This window comes from Lygodium microphyllum, chromosome 21, assembly GCF_053477565.2.
Source record: "Lygodium microphyllum isolate KBCC chromosome 21, Lygodium_microphyllum_v1.1.10, whole genome shotgun sequence".
NCBI classification, from domain to species: domain Eukaryota; kingdom Viridiplantae; phylum Streptophyta; class Polypodiopsida; order Schizaeales; family Lygodiaceae; genus Lygodium; species Lygodium microphyllum.
Window position 1 is genome coordinate 130,452,071 of NC_141155.1, and position 18,892 is coordinate 130,470,962.

Genomic DNA, 18,892 nt, shown 5'->3' on the forward strand with positions numbered 1-18,892 from the left:
AAGGCATTTTCGAGACCTCAAAACTCCCCTAATGGGTATCAGAGCGGAGCAGAGATCAAGAGCTTCCAATCGCTACCAATCTCGGGCGAAGGCGGAGCTCCAGGAACAAACGGCCTCTACAGTCAATCTCGTCGCAAACCGTCGATACAGGCAGACTTCTGGCGATCAAGAACCCCTGTTTCTACTGTCAGATCGCGAAGGACCAGGCTCTGTCGGCGGAGGACCACTCATACATTCTCTTCATCAAGTCGTTGCAAACAGAGATAAGCTCTCTTCATAATCAAGTTTATTATTACCTTAAAGCTTAATCTTAAGCTTAAGAAGCTTATAAAGCTTCAAAATCTCCAAGTCGACTTGCAAGAGGAGCCCCCGAAAAATCCGCGCGGGCAAAAACGGCCCCCCCCCCCACGAAAATTGACGACGTGCTGCCATACTTCTTCCTTCCATAACTTAAGCTTGTTAAGCTTAAGCTTAATTCATTAAGCTTAAGTCACTCCATACTTTGCAAGTTATACAGGGCAGAGAAGTCGATAAACTCCGGGTCCTGCGCTCCAGAAGTCAAGTTCAGTAAGTCACTTGGAATCAAGTACTGCAAGTTCTGCAAGTCGACCTAAGTCCAGCAAGTCCACAACTCTGCAAGTCAGTTAAGTCTGCAACTCTGCAAGTCAGACTAAATCAGAACTGACTAGTGCTAAAAACTCATAGAAGACTTGTTCGTATGCAAAAACTCTGAACTGGAAAGTTGTTCGCAGCAAGCTGTTCTACCTATCTACAAGTTAGTTGAAGTACTTTCAACAAACGGAGACAGAAATATTGCAGAATTACTGAAAATTGAAGAAAAAAATACCCAAAAATACATAGCCTTGTAACCCCAAATTTGAGCTACGCTCATCCCGCTAACTGATTTTGAGTGAGAAAGGTTTGTTGAGTTTTACAGGATGACTACCCCACATATGGATGATCCTATGGCTGAAGACGACCTACCCGAGCCTACCATGGAACAAAAGCTGGATCTTATCATGCTGCAATTGGAAGAAGAGCGAAGAGCTAGGCAAGCCTTGCAAGCGCAATTGACAAAGCTACAAGGAGCATCCACTGATAAAGAAAAACCTCAAGCTGAAGATCTGATTCACCGTACCATCGACGCCACTCTTGAAGCACAAACCATTCGCAAGGAATCCAAGATAAGTAAACGAAGTTTCAAGTTTCGCACTTTCAATGGCATAAGAGAAGGAAAGACTGTTTTATCATTCATTAGCCAGTTTGATGACTATTTCCATAAGGAAACTTATCCCGAGAAAGATAAAATCAAGTGTGTTACTAATCATCTGATAGACAGAGCATCACTTTGGTGGACTGTAGTCCGCAAGAGTATAGAATGTCCTGCTACATGGGAAGATTTCAGGAAGAAGTTCATGCAAAATTTCCTTCCACCGCAATTTCATGAGAAGGCTATCAAACAATGGGATTTACTTCAACAGCGAGATCGTGAGCCTATTCCACAGTATACAGAGCGTTTTTGGAATGCACTCCTACAGCTACGCATGCTTGAAGACGTACCAGAGACGACACATAAGCGGAAGTACATGTCTGGACTTCTTGGACATTACTACGCTGAGGTGAATATGTTCAAGCCTGCTACCCTTGAAGACGCCATCTCCCTAGCTCACGACACTGAAGATAAGTTACGCGGAAGAGAACGACGACCACAGCCATTCCAAGCAAACGGTAATTATGGATCTAAACAATTCAATTCCAATTTCAGAAGGTTTAATCCAGGTCGTTTCTCATCACCATCTTTCCGCAAGAATTGGCCTAAACCACCTGCATTACCATCCACTGTCAATCCAAATCCTAAGCCTATTCCACAAGCAAATCCAAATATACCCAGACTCCCAGCCATTGCAAATAATGTGGCCAAAGCCAAGCCCATCGTATGCTACAAGTGTCACCAGCCAGGGCATCTCGCAGCAAATTGTCATTCAAAGAAGCCATCAGCACATATCAACTACCTTGGAGCTATGGACGAAGACGAGCATGAGGATATGCCGGATTTCACTGAAGAAGAAGATGATCCTACTACTACTTCCGACACTTTACCAGGTATGCTTACTTCACATTCATTGTTGACTATGAAATGTATGGTGCATGGAAAAGAAAGAACTATATTGCATGATGACGGTAGTACGCATGACTTTATTTCAGCAAAATTGGTAAAGGAATTGAAACTGCATACTGTACCTACACACTACCGCATAAAAGCTGCATTTTTAGGCACTAGGTACAATGGCACACAAGAAGTTCAAGATTTAGAAATTCAAATTGGTCCATACATTGAAAGAAGAAATTTCTTAGTTGTCCCATTACAGTCTAGCGACATTATTCTAGGAATGCCATGGAGACACCAACATAATCCCAATATAGATTATTCCACACACACAATGAATATAAATTTTCAAGGAAAATCTATTACATTATTTGGTATGCATGCATCTCATATTTTTCCACTGCTTCGCATACTCAAGCAAAACGTGCACTACGCAAGAACACTAAATCATATCTCATTTGGGTGAATGAATTGCACGCAAAAGAAACTCATATGCACCCTCAGCATAAGGAATTTCTTGCATATTTTAAGGACTGTTTTGCAGAAGACCTACCACCAGGTTTACCTCCATCACGTCCAGAAGACCATAAGATTGACCTAATACCTTTCTCTTCCCGTGAAACCCCCTGGCCATTCTCTCTGCTTTCTCTCCCATTACTTGTTTCATGGTGATCAAAATGGGAAGGCTCGGCACCAATGGTGGAAGCATCTGAGAAAACCCTTCCATCTCCCTGCTCTTCTCTTTCAAATCTACTGAGTGTCTCTCTCTCAGATGTCAGAGACCTCCTCAAGCTAGGACCTCTATATGTTCCCATATCAGTTTTCATGCTTCCACTAGTGGTACCTGAATAGCCACTAATCATACTCAAACCTTGCCTAATTGAGGCACTTCCCAATCCAATAACCTCAGTTACAACATCTGTTATTGAAGACTTTCTTCCTTCCATTGGAATCTCATAGTTGGTGCTCCCAAAGCCCATGATACGCTTGTTGACTTCTTCCAACTGTGGAGGTTTTTCCTCTGATGCAAAAATGGCAGCAATGGCTTCATGTGCAGTTTCCCGAACTGCCTTGTTAAGGGCATCACCTCTTAAAGGATCAGGCTGTCCTTTATACTCAAAAAGTTGGCGAATTGCTGATGACTGCCGTTGTATTTGTCTTTTGAATTCTGGTCCACCCTTTCCAACAGCATATTTGATCAATCTAAGGACCTTCTGCTTCACCCGTGGGCTCCTACTTTCAAGGCGTCTCATTGCATACTCCACCATCTCACGGACCAAGTCGGCTGGGGAAGTTCGGAGAGTGTCACATATCTCTTCCAATCGATAAACAGGGGCAATCTTGTCATCATCTGTAATGACATAATCGATGAGCCGGGTCCTGCGATAGGCCTCTGCAGCCCTTTTGCTGGACTCCATCTTTACCCTGCTTTGATACAAATGTATCATTTCTACATTACGCATGTTAACTGAAGATTTTTATTGGCTGCATATGGATGCAAATGTATCTAATTTCGTTTCTGAATGTTTGATTTGTCAAAGAATAAAGAGACATCATGGTAAACAGTATGGGTTATTAATGCCTTTGTCTATTCCATCTAAACCTTGGGAACATATATCTATGGATTTCATTACTGGTTTACCAAATACTAAATCTAACCATGACATGATTTGGACAATTGTAGATAGATTTAGTAAGCAAGCATATTTCATTGCATGTAAGAAAACTTTAACAGCATCACAAGCAGCACAATTATTTTTGAAAACTGTTTTTACTAACCATGGATTGCCGAAAGTGATTATTTCAGATAGAGATTCTAGATTTTGTAATAATTTTTGGATTACATTGTTTGCAAATCTAGGCACAAAGATTGATTTCTCATCTGCATTTCATCCAGAAACAAATGGACAAACAGAAGCCACAAATAGCACCATTCTAGATCTTTTACGTGCATACACTATCTCTAAACCTCAGACATGGGATACTCATTTACATTTATTACAGTTTGCATATAACAATACACCGCACACATCTACAAAGAAAGCACCTTTTGAAGTTATTTATGGATATAGATTATCTACGCCTGTTGCCTCTTTGTCTAATAGAATACAAAGTGCCGATGATATTGCTGTTATGCATAACACTATTTTTTATGAGGTCAAGGATATGATTGCTAAAGCCCAACAATCATATACCAAACAAGCCAACAAGAAAAGACAAGCCATGAATTTCAAAGTTGATGATTATGTTTGGCTTAGAATAGAAAAGCGTAGACTGCAAAGTGTAGATAGACATCCAGTTGTCAAATTAGCTCCCAGATTCTACGGACCATTTAGAATCATTCATAAGATTAATGACAATGCATTCAAGTTAGAACTGCCATCCCATTGAAAAATTCATAATACATTTCACATTAGTTTATTGAGACCATTTAGAGGCCAATTACCTATCCACCCTGTTTATGAAAACCCACCTTTACTAGAAGAAGAGACTGAAATACTTGAACCAGAAGCCATCATAGACACTGACTACATGACCACTAGAACTGGCCGAAGGTATTCTAGATATTTAGTAAAATTCAAGAACCATCCTGTAGAGGAAGCACAATGGATGCACGCTAGAGACTTAAATGCTTTTCCCACTCTGTTAGCTCCACATTGAGCTAATAGCAATTGAGGTCAATTGCTATCCCACCCCGGGGGTATGATGCCAGGAGGCATATTCCACGGTGGATTCCGTGAGGTTTTACGGTGGATTCCGTAAACTTAGATGACCGGGGCTCATACACAAAGAGGATTCTTTGTGCGAGAAGTTGATGGGGACGCCTATCCTTTTCGGGTGTTTCATTAATTTAGTGTGTACATGGGTGATTCCATAGCGGGTGATTCCGCAAAATGCATATTAAATTAATAAACATTTATGAGTTTAGAGTGCGCACTTGTAATAAATTAAGGTTAGGATTTATTTCTAACCAGTTGATTTATTTATGTAGCTGAAGACTGCTAGGTATTCACTTTTGTCGGTTTAATTGTGTTATTTTACTAACGATTGTGAATGCTTCAGTTGATGTGTAGAGATAGCAGCAGTGGCGGAGGAAAGCATTGGAGTCTAGCGGGTTTTCGACCTTTGGACTATATTTTGATAGGTGCCACGCCTATATTTTGTTATGTCTATAGAGACATTGATTATTTATTATTATTTTATATGCACTTATGCGCCTGGATATGTTATTTCTATTTGGACATTGAGATTGGGCGTGCCAGACTCTATGGGCACCGTCCATTAGCTTTATTTTCTTATTTTTGGTAGAAAGCAAACTCAAAAGCGAAAAGCTTGTCATATTTTTGTAATTGGGCTATTTTTGAGCATGAAGATTGGAAATATACATTAAATACATGCTTTGTGAAGCGCTCACACAAGGCATGGGGGAGATTGAACCCAATTTGTCTCTTGCCTCTTGTCGTGCATGCTTTTACATGGGTTTTTGTGCAAAAAGGTAGAGTACTTTGTTCTTGGGGACCTTCCGGGATTCACCACGTGAGCTATCTGCGACCGATCTGCGCACCAAAAACACCACCTTCATTGCATTTGCTTGCAACGTACTTGGCGATGCAGGACATCATCTTCACTAACATGTTGTTTTGTGGTTTGATTAGGAGTATGGTTTGTGCATTGTCATTTTGACATACATCAATCATGGGGCATGGACATGGTCTTCATCACCCTTAATGGTGTGGGACCTTCCCAAAATTTACCACCACCGCCCAGTGATTTACCACAGTGTTAGTGGTTATGCAAGATTTAGATTTTGTTGAGGCCACATTTCCTCATTGGAGATTTTGTATTGAGGCAATTACATTCAGTAATTATTTCGTATGATTTTTGACAAATAGTTAATGTGAGGAGCAAAGACATTTTTGCATTGTCTTACATGCATATAATGTGTTTGTCTTGCTTGTGAATGTTCTACACCCATTCAAAATCTCTATAATGTAAGCAAGCTTTCACTAAACCTAACATATTCAACCAATAGGAAGCTATACATGCCTTGTTTGATGTCTAATGAGAGAGAGAGAGAGAGAGAGAGAGAGAGAGAGAGTGTGTGTGTGTGTAATATTCCCACCCGCGAATATTGACTTCCCACACACCGCGTAAACCTCGTGCAAAGGTTATCCTTCTTGTTGGAATTACCGGCAGTGTGATCTGTGACCTACACGTGAGAAATCGAGACCATCCGCATTGTCAAAGCAAGCCGAGGGTTCAAAACCGAAATTCACGCATAAACACACTCTTGGGAGGGGCAAAATGAATATTATCAAGGCAAATTTTTTTATTTTTATCCCTTTTCCCTAGCCGATGCATGGCTGGAGAAGAGGGAGTGTGGGGGGATGGGACATGAAAGAGTCGTGGGCTGCATGGGAGGGGGGGAACCCATGCAAGGGGCCACGTGGTGGAGCCCTTCTCTCCCCCCCCCCCCCCCCATGCCTATATAAACACCCGCTTACGTGCAGAGAAGGAGGGGGGATACTAGTCGTGCTGAGGGAAGGAGGCTCTGATACTCGTCGCTAAGGAGAGAGGCTTTGATATTCGCCGCCTACTCACGCCAGCAGTCACCGTGCCAACGACCAGAGGAGACAAGAGGGGCCCGAGTCGGAGGATTGAGGGGAAGGGACGCTGCCGAACGCCACCGCTTGCAGCATTGCTGTTGCTGCCATTGCAGCATGCTGGCGGCGCTGTGGCTCCACGTCGCCACAGAAGAACGACCACCCCCTCCCTAAGCGACGTCATCATTCGCCACGTTACCATCCCTCCCTCTTCCACGTGGATTCTAGTCACGGCCAGGAGTTTTTTTTTTTTTTTAAGAAGCTCTAAGGGGCATTCATATGCCCATTCACCCAAGCCATCTATAAGTCCCTTCTAGCCACCACGGGTTTTCAGGGAAACCCATTTTTGTGGAGAAATTCTTGCGAACGAGGGGGAAGAAGTCCCAGCTTCCTTAAGACCTATTTTCCCGTGGCCACCACGGGATTTTTTAGAAGGAGAAGAAGCTTGGAAAGCCTCCATTCCCATAACTCGCTCGTACAAGGGCCATCTCCAGAATCAAAGCTCCAACCCCACAAGGTCTCCAATAAGCCTTGAAAACCGCAAGTCGGTACTCTCAAGGATCCGCACTTTGGAAGGGATCTCCGGCGTACAAGTTTGAAGCGCTCGCAACAGTTGGAGAAGACTCACCGAACGAGTAAGGGTAAAGGCAAACCGGAAGTCCGTAAGCACGCTAACGATGGCTCCCAAGAAGACGCAAGGCGCACCTGCGGGAGGTTCTTCCCCGGACTTACACGTGGATATCACCGCGGATCCACAAATCCAGGTTCCGTAAATATATTTTCACATGAAGAGATGTTTTAAATACGCTTAACTCCATAGGGAAATTCATTCTACATTATCACTAATTCATGGGTAGTGATAATAGTACATTCGATAAATTATAGATAAAGGATCCGTGCATATCATGCATCTACAAAGTTATGAATGAATAGCACTTATTCTCCTTGTGAACTTAGTTGCAACTGTCTCGTCATGCATCTTCAAAGTGGAAGCCACATATGGCCTAGGATTATTGTTAAAGTGCATTGGTCATGTAGGAAAGGAGTATTTTTTGCATTTAGTCAATAACTCCCTTCGTTATGATTCGCGTGAGGGATTTATTAATTTTTGTTTCACGGCATGATAAAGAACCCCGATCTTATAAATGGCATGGAGGATGATGCTTGCAAATAGATTAAATCGACTCTTGCCTTAGTATTGCATGAACTTCACTTACGATGTTGTTGTATCTAAGGGTCGCACTTTTACTTTCGCAAACTTCATTTCATCATGTAACATTTAGGAATGATTGCATGGCTTATAAAAGCATGAAATGCAAATACTTAGACACAAGGTTGTAGGTGTTATCCCTTGACCTAAATCCTAGTAAGCCCTATGTAGATTACTCTTCAAATTATCTTGCCTTTTGACTTTAATTAAAAGGAAGGGATAGGGCTATTGCGGATCTTATGGTATGTGAAAGTAATGAATTACAGGTTTACATGTATTGTAACATTTTGCAACTATTTTCCTACTTTAGATAAAGTATATCATCTCTAGGAAAGAATTGTCCTTGTTAAAGACAAGTAGGTCAATTTACCCAAGTCATGTGTAGTATCACGACTGCTAGGGTTTCGTATAGGCATAGCTAGCCGATTCAATAAAAACCTCAAGTACTAGTTAGGGCTTGGCACGTTAGAGATGTAGCCAAGTAACGTACTTGGACACCAAGTCGAAGTCCTCAAACCCAAAGGTCCTACCCACCTTTCCGAAAAATTGACCCAATGGGACGCGCAAGCAAATAATGATCTAGGGTTTCTACCCTAAGGATCATTCGACCTAGTGCTAGAACTCGGTTTGAGTTGGAATCCCTAGGACCGAACGTTGTCGGTCTAGTGCAATTAGGATTGGGGTGAGTGAGAAGACGCCCAAAACCCTACTTCGAGTCTAATCATAATTCTTGACCAGAAAACACCATTCAAAAGTGAAATGATCTCTTGGAATGGAGGCGACACTTGTGCAACAAGTTGCAACGTCGCATAGCCTTGTGGTTCAATCACAAGAAAGTTTTGCCAATCCTTGGAATGAGGTTGGCAGGTTCTTGCGCAAGTTTAACTTGCAAGGGGATGGTTAGTCATCCTGTTACATCGCCCTCATTAGGGAAAATTTGCCAAGTTAAGGGAAGTTAGGTAATTGCTCGGACGCAAATGATTAATCAATAAATTAAAGCGACATGGCCGCCGGGATTTACTATAACTAGAACCTAAGGTATTGGTTAAGTTGGGTTAACAGGGTATGACCCTAACCCAAGGACGATAGGAATCTTGCCAAGTTGCAATTGATTCCGGATCGAATGCGGGATGCATTCGGAAAGAAGGAGTCACTCCTTAACAGTTTGCCAACTAAACGACCACTGGAATTGATTGTGCTTGTAACAGTTTAGAAAGCGTTGTTTGCATTGTTTGTTCAAGGAACTAAAGGATGAAAAGATATATAAATGCTTCAGGTTGAAGGCCTGAAGGGAGGGGCAGCTTTAGTTACCCCCAACTGCTTGCCTGACCCTAACCAAGGGGGTTGTTGACCGCGCCGGGAACGTGGACCGAACCCGCCGCGAGAGGTCTTTCCGTTGAGCTCTACTTGGAGCAGGAGGACGCTTGGGTGCCAGGGGGGCTCTGGCCGTAAATCCCTCGCCTTCCGGGTCTTGCACAAGAGACTAACGTGACTCGCGATTGGATCTCGAGGCCCGCATACTAGTCTACGGGCAGAAGCTTGGAATAGTGATCCCTAGCGGATTACTGGATAAGCCTTCGGGCAGATTATAGACAAGCCTACGGGCGGAACTCCTTGTATTTCAAAGATAAAAGGACGAAATAATAATAAAGAAGTTGTTTGATATTGTTTTCTATGTCACGTGATAAGATTACGTGAAGGAACCAGTGCTTAACAGGGTTAATTAAAGAAGCTGTTTGTTATATGTCAAATTAATGTGTTAGGTAATTACATAACTAAAACAAACCGAGGAAAGTGCGGAGGATGGACCATGGGTCCGTCCTATGGATGGGTGGTCCCGGTTAGCCGGGAACTTTTCTCAAAAAATCTTGAAAACAACAGGATGATCATCATCATCAAAGCGAATAACAAGAACGATGACCTAGAGGCACATCTTACCCGATTTACGCTGTTTTAGGGGAACGGAATGGGACTAGGCCTTATGGCAGAGAGGTTGAGCCTTGCATCCCTCTCGCTTCCCATTCTCCTTGAACCAAGTGCAGCGTGAATCCGCTTCGGACCTGGCGTTTCTGCGTAAAGTAGTTCGCTCGGGTCTGACGCTAGTTGCTGTTAGCTAATGGCCAAATAGGAAAACCCTAATTCCGGTCGATCCTAAGTGGGAAACGGCCAGGATACTTCCGCTACGTGGTAGACGCGGGAAGACCTAGATTGCAAAACCCGTAACATTCCATGGGATTGCCGGGCGGAGTTTTCTAAACATTCTTCCCGATGGGCTGCTAAGACGTATCCTAGATGACTCTAGTGGACACGTTACAGTTGGTATCAGAGCCGACCAACAACGGAATTGTTTTTGTGAGATCTCAATAAAATGAAGTAAAGAAATTTTTGCTGTCCAAACATTTCCTCATCTTCAATACTGTCTTGCAGAACTATGAAGCGTGGAACAAGTTTTTGGTGTTCCGGATCATGTTTATGACTGCAATGCATTCTCCGCATTATAGGCAGAGAGTTGAAATGATGAACATCCTGGAGCAGATTTATAATCCATCACCTTTATATATAGAATGAAGATGGACTGGGTCTTCAGGAATCTACTACATAGTTGCCCACCGGTTCGCTTATCTACAAACCAACCTAAAGAGGATCAAGTGGTTGGAAGATTTGAAAGTCGTGAAGCTATTCATTTTTGTGGAAGCTCACGTAAATTCGACTTTGCATATTCAAGGTCGGAGGGTTGAATTGAACTCATATGTATATGAGGAAGTAACCCGTGTAATCCCAGCCGACAGGATTAAGGTGTTGGGCCGCCATGGGAAATATGGATTCCAGCGGAAAGGATATCCTGAGCTTCCGATGAATTATCGATTCCTAAAGATCCATGACCCAAAACCCTACTATTACACAGTTCCTGTAGACAAATCCAATACAATGTTGTTCTCCCCAAACTAAATGTAATGATTGGATTATCATCACACGAGATGTTGTATAAGGCTACGCCCATGTAAATATAAATAAGGACTTCCTTTATCAATATCCGATTGTGCATCAGGGTTGTTACGAAAAGTTAAGTAGCTTCATGATTTACGAGATAGCTGAACTAAAGATAAGCTAATGTCAATTATCATACAATAATGTTAAGAAAACTTTTACTCAGGCACAACCCCAGGTACAGGTTCCAAATTCGCCCCCTACATCAAGTACTGCTGTGATTCAGGAGAAGAAGTTCCTCCTCAAGCAGATAAAGCCACCCGAGTTTGACGGGAAAGGCAGATTTGTCCAGTCTGATGCTGAAATTTGGATTGAATCTATGGAGGATTACTTCGAAGCAGCTGGTACTGCTCCCACCAATCAGGCCATGCTCGCCAAATTAAAACTCACCGGTGAAGCTAGATTATGGTGGAAACAATGGTGCAGGGATCAAGGGACTTCAGAGGGGTCCGTTACCTGGGAGAAGTTAAAGCAAGCCGTGCAGGGGAGATATTTGCCACCTGCATATCGTACACAAAAAATGAATGAGTTCTATGAGCTAAAACAGTTAGGACTCACCCTTGACGCATACTACTCTAAATTTGTCTCACTCTTAAAGTATGCGCCACAAATGGACATGACGCAGCAGGTGTCCAAATTTTGCGTGGGCTTAAATCCACCTGTAAATACTCGTCTCGAATCAATGCGACCATCAGATCTTCAAGATGCACTCATTCAAGCGGCACCTATAATTCACGAAGTGCAAGCTAGACCAAGGGGTATTAAGAATTTGTCTTATAGCGACCCGAACAGAGGAGCATTCAGACCCCAAGTTAAGAGAGTTCAAGGCCACAATCAGGGACAACGGAAGAAAGCAAGGACACATAACGTCAACAACTTTGTTCCTACTCACTGTAATGGCCGAAACCTCCGATGTTTCCACTGCAACGAACTCGGTCACTTCAAAAGGCAATGTCCCAAGCTCAGCGAGGGTCACCGTCAAGGTGCGGGCCGCGGTCAAGGAGCCGCCACCCGTGGAAGAGGGAGAACTGCCTGCATTACCAATAGGCAAAGATGTGAGGCAGAAGAAGAGGAAGATCCGACTATGGAAGCGGAATTCGAAAGAGCGACAGTCCATGCCGCTTTACACAAGAAGGGGCCGAATCGCCAGTTCTCGGTGATTCAAACACCTTCGGACTATCAAGGTAAAGGTTTCAAAACCTTGATTGATTGTGGCAGTACACATTCCTTTATCTCACCAGCGTGTGCTAAAAGATTAGGAATAGCCACAGTAGAAGCTCCTACCCTACTTGTGGAATTGGCAAACGGTCGTGAGGTAACTTGTACTAGGCAAACTGCTAAGGAGGAGTTCTATCTGGGAGGAAAGAAAACCTCAGTCAAATTCAGAGTCATGAATTTAGGTATCCATGAGTGTCTACTCGGGATGGATTGGCTTAAGCCTAATGACGCTCACATCCACTGTGGAAAGGGTCAAGTTTCCTTTCGAAACTCTGAAAGAGAGTTTGTTACAACTCAAGGTGAGGCAGGAGTGCCAAGAATTCAGTTAGCCAAAGTATCGTAGATCATAAAAGGGGTTAGAAAAGGATTACCTGTTTACCTGATCAAACTCAACAAATTAGATCAAAGGCAAGAGTTTCATGAGGGACCCTCTTGGCTAAAGGAATACGCTGACGTATTCCCTGAGGAATTAACTGAACTTCCACCTCCAAGAGAAGTTGATCATGAAATAAGGCTAATGCCTGGAGCTGCGCCAATTGCAAAGAGACCTTATAGAATGTCCATACCATAAGCTATTGAGTTGAAGGAACAACTCAAGCAACTGTTAGATCAGGGTTACATCCGGCCTAGCAACTCACCATGGGGAGCTCCAGTACTATTCCAGAAAAAGAAAGATGGGACACTTCGACTATGTATTGATTACCATGGGCTGAATCAATCAACAATCAAGAATAAGTATCCTATTCCTAGAATAGATGAGCTTCTTGATCGTCTTCAAGGTGCAAAGATCTTCTCCAAAATTGATCTCAGGTCAGGTTACTATCAAATTAGGATCAAGGATGAAGATATTCCAAAAACGGCCTTCAATACAAGATATGGGCACTTCGAGTTCTTGGTTATGTCATTCGGGCTTACAAATGCACCTGCCACCTTCAATAGATTAATGCAGGATATTTTTAGACCATATCTTGATGATTTCGTGCTTGTCTTCTTCGATGACACTTTAGTTTATTCTAAACAGGAAGAAGATCATGAACCTCAACTTCGGATTGTCCTTGAAACAATGAGGTCTCATAAGCTGTATGCAAAAATGAAGAAGTGTGCATTCTTCAAGCGTCAGATTGAATATCTAGGATTCATAGTATCATCGGAAGGGATATCAGTAGATCCAGCCAAAGTCAGAGATGTGCTTGAATGGCCAATACCAGTATCCGTCAAAGAAATACGTAGTTTTCTTGGCTTGACAGGATGGTATAGGGTCTTTATCAAAAACTATGCTTTGATTGCAGCACCTCTTACCGACTTACTAAAGAAGCAGACTTCTATTACATGGTCAACTCCCGAGCAAAATAGCTTCGACCAATTGAAGCAATGTTTGGTATCAGCACCTATTCTAAAACTTCCTGACCTCAATAAGGAGTTCGAGGTAGTAACTGATGCCAGCATTCTTGCCTTGGGGTGTGTACTTATGCAGGAAGGTCATCCAGTAGCATATTCTTCAAGGAAATTGAAGAGTCATGAAAAGAATTATGCCACGCATGATCTGGAGTTATTAGCTGTCATCCATGCTCTAAAGCTTTGGAGACACTACCTGTTGGGTAACAAGTTTACTCTAGTAACCGATCATAAGAGTCTCAAATGGATTTTTACCCAGAACGAGCTCAACATGAGGCAACGTCGATGGATTGAAGTATTGGAGGAGTATGATTTTGAAATCAAGTATCGACCAGAGAAAGAGAATGTAGTTGCCGATGCACTCAGTCGCAAGGCATTCCTAAATTTCCTAATCTTGCAGAATCCATCAACGGCCAGATCTCTGGCTACAAAGGTATCTATGCCAAGCAACCCTATACTCGAACTAGCTAGAGAGGAAGCATGCCATGATTTGGCCTACCAAACCATGATAAAAGAAATATCTACCAAGGAGCAGAATCTGAAGTCACAAGCTAAGTATCGGGAATTTTCCATTGATAATGGACTTATCTACTACAGAACAAGGCTATGTATACCAACAAGCCAGTCATTTAAGCAGAAGATATTATGGGAAGCTCATGATTCCCCTTTCGCAGGACATCCTGGCTACGCAAAAACTCTTAATGCAGTTAGGAAGAGCTACCATTGGGAGAGGCTCAAAGGTGACGTTCTCAAATATGTCACTGAATGTTTGTCTTGCCAACGTATCAAGGCTGAACATGTCATGATGCCAGGAAAATTGCAACCACTTGACATTCCCCAAATGAAATGGGAATTCATCAGTATGGATTTTGTGGTGGGCTTACCCCAAGTCCAAGGAGGATACAACTCCATTATGGTTGTAGTTGACATGCTTACTAAGGTTGCACACCTGATTCCAGTAAAGACAAACTATAAAGCCTCCGACATTGCAAGAGTGTTTATCAAGGAGATATTCAAGCTACATGGGTTACCTAGAAGGATCATTAGTGATCGAGATTCTCTCTTCACTTCACACTTCTGGAGAGCTATCTTTGAAGCTATTGGAACTCAACTTTGTTTTAGCACCGCCTACCATCCCCAAACGGATGGACAAACAGAGCGAGTAAATCAAATCATTGAGGATATGCTTAGGGCATACTGCTGTCGGGAGCCGAAGAGGTGGATTCAGTACTTGCCGTTAGTAGAATTTGCCTACAATGCTTCTTACCAGCAGAGCATCCAAATGACCCCTTTCCAGGCATTGTATGGTCATGATTGTCGAAGTCCCCTAAACTTTTCTGATCCAACCCTAAGAGTTGAAGCTTCAAGACAAATGTTGGAGGACATGGATGACCAAATAAGGTCAATAAGACAAGACATACAAGCAGCCAAAGATAGACAAAAGGCATATGCGGATTTGAAACGCCAAGAGAGGGTCTTCGGAGAAGGAGACATGGTCTTCATTCGTGTACGCCCTAAAAGGAGTTCTCTATCTCTAGGAGAATGCAAGAAGCTAAGTCCAAGGTATTGTGGGCCGTATAAAATCCTCAAATGCCTGGGACCCAATGCTTACAAATTGCAACTTCCTGATAACCTAAAAGTTCACAATGTATTCCATATTAGTCTCTTAAAAAAATATGTGCCCAGCCCTAATCATGTACTTGATGACCAACAAATTGTAATGCCTAGTCAAGGAGTCCTTGAACTAAGACCGGAAAAGATTTTAGATGTTAGGGAGAGACAGTTGAGATCTAGAACCTTGAAAGAATGCCTCATCCAGTGGAAAGATTATCCCGAAGAGGATGCTACCTGAATGGATGAAAGCTCTCTCTATCTTCAATATCCCCAGTTTATCTCGAGATGAGGACATCTCGATTCTTCTAAGGGGGAGAGAATGTAATATTCCCACCCGCGAATATTGACTTCCCACACACCGTGTAAACCTCGTGCAAAGGTTATCCTTCTTGTTGGAATTACCGGCAGTGTGATCTGTGACCTACACGTGAGAAATCGAGACCATCTGCATTGACAAAGCAAGCCGAGGGTTCAAAACCGAAATTCACGCGTAAACACACTCTTGGGAGGGGCAAAATGAATATTATCAAGGCAAATTTTTTTATTTTTATCCCTTTTCCCTAGCCGATGCATGGCTGGAGAAGAGGGAGTGTGGGGGGATGGGACATGAAAGAGTCGTGGGCTACATGGGAGGGGGGGAACCCATGCAAGGGGCCACGTGGTGGAGCCCTTCTCTCCCCCCCCCCCCCCCCATGCCTATATAAACACCCGCTTACGCGCAGAGAAGGAGGGGGGATACTAGTCGTGCTGAGGGAAGGAGGCTCTGATACTCGTCGCTGAGGAGAGAGGCTCTGATATTCGCCGCCTACTCACGCCAGCAGTCACCGTGCCAACGGCCAGAGGAGACAAGAGGGGCCCGAGTCGGAGGATTGAGGGGAAGGGACGCTGTCGAATGCCACCGCTTGCAGCATTGCTGTTGCTGCCATTGCAGCATGCTGGCGGCGCTGTGGCTCCACGTCGCCACAGAAGAACAACCACCCCCTCCCTAAGCGACGTCATCATTCGCCACGTTACCATCCCTCCCTCTTCCACGTGGATTCTGGTCACGGCCAGGAGTTTTTTTTTTTTTTTTAAAGAAGCTCTAAGGGGCATTCATATGCCCATTCACCCAAGCCATCTATAAGTCCCTTCTAGCCACCACGGGTTTTCAGGGAAACCCATTTTTGTGGAGAAATTCTTGCGAACGAGGGGGAAGAAGTCCCAGCTTCCTTAAGACCTATTTTCGCGTGGCCACCACGGGATTTTTAGAAGGAGAAGAAGCTTGGAAAGCCTCCATTCCCATAACTCTCTCGTAAAAGGGCCATCTCCAGAATCAAAGCTCCAACCCCACAAGGTCTCCAATAAGCCTTGAAAACCGCAAGTCGGTACTCTCAAGGATCCGCACTTTGGAAGGGATCTCCGGCGTACAAGTTTGAAGCGCTCGCAACAGTTGGAGAAGACTCACCGAATGAGTAAGGGTAAAGGCAAACCGGAAGTCCGTAAGCACGCTAACGATGGCTCCCAAGAAGACGCAAGGCGCACCTGCGGGAGGTTCTTCCCCGGACTTACACGTGGATATCACCGCGGATCCACAAATCCAGGTTCCGTAAATATATTTCCACATGAAGAGATGTTTTAAATACGCTTAACTCCATAGGGAAATTCATTCTACGTTATCATTAATTCATGGGTAGCGATAATAGTACATTAGATAAATTATAGATAAAGGATCCGTGCATATCATGCATCTACAAAGTTATGAATGAATAGCACTTATTCTCCTTGTGAACTTAGTTGCAACTGTCTCGTCATGCATCTTCAAAGTGGAAGCCACATATGGCCTAGGATTATTGTTAAAGTGCATTGGTCATGTAGGAAAGGAGTATTTTTTGCATTTAGTCAATAACTCCCTTCGTTATGATTCGCGTGAGGGATTTATTAATTTTTGTTTCACGGCATGATAAAGAGCCCCGATCTTATAAATGGCATGGAGGATGATGCTTGCAAATAGATTAAATCGACTCTTGCCTTAGTATTGCATGAACTTCACTTACGATGTTGTTGTATCTAAGGGTCGCACTTTTACTTTCGCAAACTTCATTTCATCATGTAACATTTAGGAATGATTGCATGGCTTATAAAAGCATGAAATGCAAATACTTAGATACAAGGTTGTAGGTGTTATCCCTTGACCTAAATCCTAGTAAGCCCTATGTAGATTACTCTTCAAATTATCTTGCCTTTTGACTTTAATTAAAAGGAAGGGATAGGGCTATTGCGGATCTTATGGTATGTGAAAGTAATGAATTACAGGTTTACATGTATTGTAACATTTTGCAACTATTTTCCTACTTTAGATAAAGTATATCATCTCTAGGAAAGAATTGTCCTTGTTAAAGACAAGTAGGTCAATTTACCCAAGTCATGTGTAGTATCACGACTGCTAGGGTTTCGTATAGGCATAGCTAGCCGATTCAATAAAAACCTCAAGTACTAGTTAGGGCTTGGCACGTTAGAGATGTAGCCAAGTAACGTACTTGGACACCAAGTCGAAGTCCTCAAACCCAAAGGTCCTACCCACCTTTCCGGAAAATTGACCCAATGGGACGCGCAAGCAAATAATGATCTAGGGTTTCTACCCTAAGGATCATTTGACCTAGTGCTAGAACTCGGTTTGAGTTGGAATCCCTAGGACCGAACGTTGTCGGTCTAGTGCAATTAGGATTGGGGTGAGTGAGAAGACGCCCAAAACCCTACTTCGAGTCTAATCATAATTCTTGACCAGAAAACACCATTCAAAAGTGAAATGATCTCTTGGAATGGAGGCGACACTTGTGCAACAAGTTGCAACGTCGCATAGCCTTGTGGTTCAATCACAAGAAAGTTTTGCCAATCCTTGGAATGAGGTTGGCAGGTTCTTGCGCAAGTTTAACTTGCAAGGGGATGGTTAGTCATCCTGTTACATCGCCCTCATTAGGGAAAATTTGCCAAGTTAAGGGAAGTTAGGTAATTGCTCGGACGCAAATGATTAATCAATAAATTAAAGCGACATGGCCGCCGGGATTTACTATAACTAGAACCTAAGGTATTGGTTAAGTTGGGTTAACAGGGTATGACCCTAACCCAAGGACGATAGGAATCTTGCCAAGTTGCAATTGATTCCGGATCGAATGCGGGATGCATTCGGAGAGAAGGAGTCACTCCTTAACAGTTTGCCAACTAAACGACCACTGGAATTGATTGTGCTTGTAACAGTTTAGAAAGCGCTGTTTGCATTGTTTGTTCAAGGAACTAAAGGATGAAAAGATATATAAATGCTTCAGGTTGAAGGCTTGAAGGGAGGGGCAGCTTCAGTTACCCCCAACTGCCTGCCTGACCCTAACCAAGGGGGTTGTTGACCGCGCCGGGAACGTGGACCGAACCCGCCGCGAGAGGTCTTTCCGTTGAGCTCTACTTGGAGCAGGAGGACACTTGGGTGCCAGGGGGGGCTCTGGCCGTAAATCCCTCGCCTTCCGGGTCCTGCACAAGAGACTAACGTGACTCGGGATTGGATCTCGAGGCCCGCATACTAGTCTACGGGCAGAAGCTTGGAATAGTGATCCCTAGCGGATTACTGGATAAGCCTTCGGGCAGATTATAGACAAGCCTACGGGCGGAACTCCTTGTATTTCAAAGATAAAAGGATGAAATAATAATAAAGAAGTTGTTTGATATTATTTTCTATGTCACGTGATAAGATTACGTGAAGGAACCAGTGCTTAACAGGGTTAATTAAAG

The 18,892-nt window shown here is 43.3% G+C and overlaps 2 protein-coding genes across 2 annotated transcripts; one reads left to right on the plus strand and one right to left on the minus strand.

Annotated features, from left to right (window-relative positions):
• The first annotated feature begins 55 nt into the window (after positions 1–55).
• Positions 56–5,773, plus strand: LOC148018549 (uncharacterized). Its single transcript, XM_087661303.1, has 2 exons — positions 56–2,103; positions 5,171–5,773. Exons 1-2 carry the CDS (start codon positions 939–941, stop codon positions 5,179–5,181), a joined length of 1,176 nt encoding a protein of 391 aa, XP_087517429.1. The 5' UTR covers positions 56–938; the 3' UTR covers positions 5,182–5,773.
• On the minus strand, positions 2,593–3,545 carry LOC148018550 (protein MODIFIED TRANSPORT TO THE VACUOLE 1-like). The gene has a single exon (XM_087661305.1). The coding sequence runs from the start codon at positions 3,523–3,525 to the stop codon at positions 2,608–2,610; it is 918 nt and encodes a 305-aa protein (XP_087517431.1). The 5' UTR covers positions 3,526–3,545; the 3' UTR covers positions 2,593–2,607.
• Positions 5,774–18,892: the final 13,119 nt, after the last annotated feature.

What these genes read in the sequence shown, in the direction of transcription:
- LOC148018549 (XM_087661303.1), top strand. Translation starts at nt 939, where the DNA reads ATGACTACCCCACATATGGATGATCCTATGGCTGAAGACGACCTACCC.
- LOC148018550 (XM_087661305.1), bottom strand. Translation starts at nt 3,525, where the DNA reads ATGGAGTCCAGCAAAAGGGCTGCAGAGGCCTATCGCAGGACCCGGCTC.